Source organism: Suricata suricatta, chromosome 16, assembly GCF_006229205.1.
Source record: "Suricata suricatta isolate VVHF042 chromosome 16, meerkat_22Aug2017_6uvM2_HiC, whole genome shotgun sequence".
NCBI classification, from domain to species: domain Eukaryota; kingdom Metazoa; phylum Chordata; class Mammalia; order Carnivora; family Herpestidae; genus Suricata; species Suricata suricatta.
This window is the reverse complement of record NC_043715.1, coordinates 46,980,751-46,984,805: the sequence shown is the minus strand read 5'-3', so window position 1 is coordinate 46,984,805 and position 4,055 is coordinate 46,980,751. Positions and strand designations below refer to the sequence as shown.

General features: G+C 59.0%; 1 protein-coding gene across 1 annotated transcript; it reads right to left on the bottom strand.

The window, feature by feature from the left end:
• Window positions 1–2: 2 nt before the first annotated feature.
• ZNF574 (zinc finger protein 574) lies at window positions 3–3,972 on the bottom strand (the record flags this gene model as incomplete). Its single annotated transcript, XM_029924300.1, has 2 exons — window positions 2,354–3,972; window positions 3–1,867 (listed from the first exon to the last, which is right to left on the bottom strand). A coding segment is annotated over exon 2 (1,845 nt), but the record flags the coding sequence as incomplete, so codon positions are not given.
• Between the last annotated feature and the right edge of the window lie 83 nt (window positions 3,973–4,055).

Here is a 4,055-nt window from a genome sequence, read left to right as displayed (position 1 = left end):
AAGGAGCGCGGGCACTCGCGGCACTTGTAGGGGTACTCGCCCGTGTGGTGGTAGCGGTGCATGAGCAGGCGGTAGGGCCGGTGGAAGCGCACCCCGCACTCCTGGCAGCGGTAGGGGAAGTGCTGGGCGTGCACCAGGCGATGCTGCCTCAGCGTGGAGCTCTGCGTGAAGGCCTTGCCACAGTCCCCGCACCGGTAGGGTCGCTCCCCCGTGTGCGTGAGCCGGTGGCGCGCCAGATTGGCGGGCGAGTTGAAGGGCTTGGAGCAGTCCGGGCAGGGGAAGGGCCGCTCGCCCGTGTGCGTGCGCAGGTGGTTCCGCACGTGAGACTTCTTCTTGAACATCTTGCCACAGATGCCGCACTTGTGGCGCCGCTCCAGCCGGTGCACGAAACGCTGGTGGCGGGTCAGCTGCAACGCCTTGCCGAACTCGCGGCTGCACAGGAGGCAACGGTAAGTGCCTGGGGCGGCGGGCCCTCCCGGGCTGTCTTCGGTCACGGGGGGCTCCGGGGCCTCTGACTCTCCAGTCTCTGCTGTGGGCGGCTCGGGGAACCCAATGACGGGCTCCTCTGGCGGGACTGGGGTCGTGGGCAGAGGGACGCCCCCTGCCCCGTGTGTACGCCGATGATATAGGAACTTGGTGAGGTTGACAAAGGTCTTTCCACATGGACACGAATGCAGAGGATTCGGGGTGTGGGCTCGCCGGTGGGCCAGGAGCAGGGCCTCGGTGCCAAAGGCCAGGCCGCAGTCCACACACAGGAAGTGAGACTCGCTGCTGTGGTCTCCAAGGTGCTGGTCCAGGCTGGAAGGGCTGGGGAACACACGGCTGCACAGAGGGCACTTAAAGACGCCCTCCCGGTGACTCCGCAGGTGCTGCTGAAGCTGGTGAGGGGACAGAAAGAGCTGGTCACAGGCGGAGCAGAAGAGCTCCTGGGTGGCAGTCCCGCCCAGCTCTCCGCTGTTGCTCCTCCGGGCCTTGCGCCCCCGGCGATCGCGCCCAACGGCTTCACCGTTGCGCAGCTCGTAACTGTGGTCAGAGGACGGCAGGGGGTCAGGCTGAGATGCAGGCACCTCCGCAGGGGACGGGGTCAGGGTGTCCTGTTGCACAGCAGGCTCCTCAGCCTCTGGGGCGGGAGCAGGGAAATGGGTGGCCTGGTGTTCCAGGAAGTCGGCTGGAAGCTGGAAGAGCTGGGAGCACTCGGAGCACTTGTAGAGGAGCAGCTCCACCTCAGTCACCACCTCTGCAGTGGTGGCCGCAGCAGAAGGGACGGCAGCCCCCTCCCCACCCTCTTCCGCCTTGCGGTATGAGTGCTCCACGGCCACGCGGGCCTGGCCCACTGGGGGCCCCAGGACAACCGGGGACCCCAGGACAACGGGGGCTGGAGATTTGGTGGGAGTGCCCCGGAGGTGCGTCTGCCGGTGGTTCAGCCAGAGCTCCTGGCTGGCGAAGAGAGCCTTGCAATCCACACACTCGTAGTGGATGGTGCTAGAGCTCAGGGTGGGCGCCTTGGCTGGCGGCTCAGCTGGCACTGCGTCCTGGGGAGCCAGCATCTTCAGGTGCAGCTCCTGGTGCTCCAGGAGCTGGCTGGGCGACATCAGCAGCTGCCCGCATTCCAGGCACTGGTACTGGCTCTCCTGCACAAGGGTCTGATAGAGGCCAGTGCCAGAAGCCGCCTCTGTGGCAACGGTGACGCCGGGGTCAGCCACGCCCACCAGCTCAAAGTGCTGCTGGGGCACATGGGAGTTCTGGTGCATGAGCACCTCCTCCAGGGATCCATACAGCTGGTTGCACTCAGAGCAGACATAGCGGTGCTCGATGTACAGGACTGTCTCCTCCGACTCCTCGGTCATGGCGGCAGCGAGGCCCTCGGCTGCGGAGAGAGGGAGGCGGAGACAAAGCACAGCTAAACTGGCGTTTCTTCAGTCCTTCCCAGAGACGACTCCTTCCCTTCGTCACCCACCAAAACCATCAGATGTACTTTACCCTCTAACTTGCTTCCATCTTCCACTCCCCGCCTGCCCCAACAATCCTTCCTCTCCTGCACACACAAGACCAAGCACAAAAACTTTCCCAGCACCGACCCGGCTCACCCCTGAATTGCGTCAAACTCCACCCACCAGATCCTTGTAACCTGTCCAACGCCTCACCTCCGGTGCCTCACAGCTGGCCCACAGCCATGCATATCACACAGGAGCCTGTGTCTTCTTCACTCAAACCTCCTTCCACTGACTTCCTCTTCTCATCAACTTACTACCCCGTTCCCGCTCCCTGGAGCGTCCTCATAGGCCCTGACCGCTGCCACTTCTCCCAGCCTCTCTCCTCCTCTCCCCCCCCCCCCTTCCTGACTTCTACTTACCCCCAGATGACTGCCCAGGGGCCCACCTACAGCCCCTCTCCTTTACACACAAGGCCTAGTATACATGGTCTCTCCCTCTGGTGCCCAGATTCCTCGCGTCAAACTCTCCCTTCCCTCAATCGACTTTCGACTTGTCTCACACTGGCCGAACCCATCACATTTTATATTGTTCCCTCCTTAACCACTCCCCGTGATATCCAGATCCCTGTCTTCAAATCAGCTCTCTCCCACAACCCAACCCCTTATCCAGAATACCCAGCCCCATTTCACAGAAACCTAACCCTTTCTTCACACCTAGATTCTACCTGCCACCCTAACTCAAGACATTCTTCATAGTAATGACCTCTTCTTTACCCCCTCTGGAGTACTCAGATCTCTTCATGTTGACTTAAATCCCTCATCTTCATTATACACCATCCCAACCACTATAGGGATACCCACACCCCTCTTCATGTCAACTTCAGCCCCTCTTCTTTACAAAATGACCCACCCTAACTCATTTCAGGGATGCCCAGATACCATCTTCACATCAACTTAAACCCTTCCTTACAAACCCACGCCAGGGACACCCAGACCCCCTTTCATATTATTAACCTAATATTTTCTTATTTGCAAAAAAGGCCCCATCCTCCCTTCTTCACCCATTCTAGGATTGCCCAGATCCCCTCTTCATATCAACCTAAGTCCCTCTTCTTTGCAAAAACGCCGAACCCCCACTCTAACCCACTCCAGCGATGCTCGGACCCCTCTTGTTAACAACTTAGTTTCTATGCTTTGCAAAAAGATTCCAGCACATACTCTAACCTAAAACCCTAATCCAAACTATCCTTCACAAAGACACATTTTCACACATACTTTTCCTACTGCCCAAATCCCCTTTAGAAATACTCAGACCCTACCTTCTTAGGCCGAATCCCTCCGGCCCCCAACCCAGAGGATAGCCAGACCTCTCTCACCAGCTAATTACCTTGGGGATACCCAGACCCCAACTTCTTGTCAACCTAACATCCCATTCTCATTCCAGAGATACCAAGACCCTCCCCCACTTAGCACATCGATGCCCAATTCCCACTCTTCATCTTGACTTAATTCCCTCTACTCTTCAAAACATTACCTCTACTCAACTTCTCCTAGGGACACCCAGACACCTTTTTTACATAACATAACCCTTTGCACAGAAGACTCCTCACAGCCCATTCCAACGGTATCCACCCCCTTTCGGCCTAGCTCCTCTTCACATTAACGTAAACCCATTCTCTGCACGTGGACCTCACCCTCAACTCCCCTCCAAGGATATCCATTTGCTAGTATCTTTTCACACCAAATCCCTCTCACTGGTCTAAATCCTTCTAAGCATAACTAGGTTTTCTCTTTCTGGTAACTTAATTACCTCTTTTCTCACGCCTTAACCCCCTCCCCGGACACCCAGGCGCCCCACTAACCGTCCAGCCCCCCGCCCCACACTTCGGTCCTAGACGGCCCACGGCCAGACCTTGGCCCCGATACTCCCTGGAGCCTGCGGGAGCCTCTCCTGGGGGGGTAGCCCTAACGCCTCCCTTCCCGCCCAGGTCCCTCGCAGTCCCCAGCCCGAGCCTCGCCCCTCCTCACTCGGACCATCACACGACTCTAGCCCCCTCCACCACCCGCCACCCCGGACCGGCCCCCGCCCCGCCGCTCGCGCGCCCCGCCGGCCGTCGGTGCC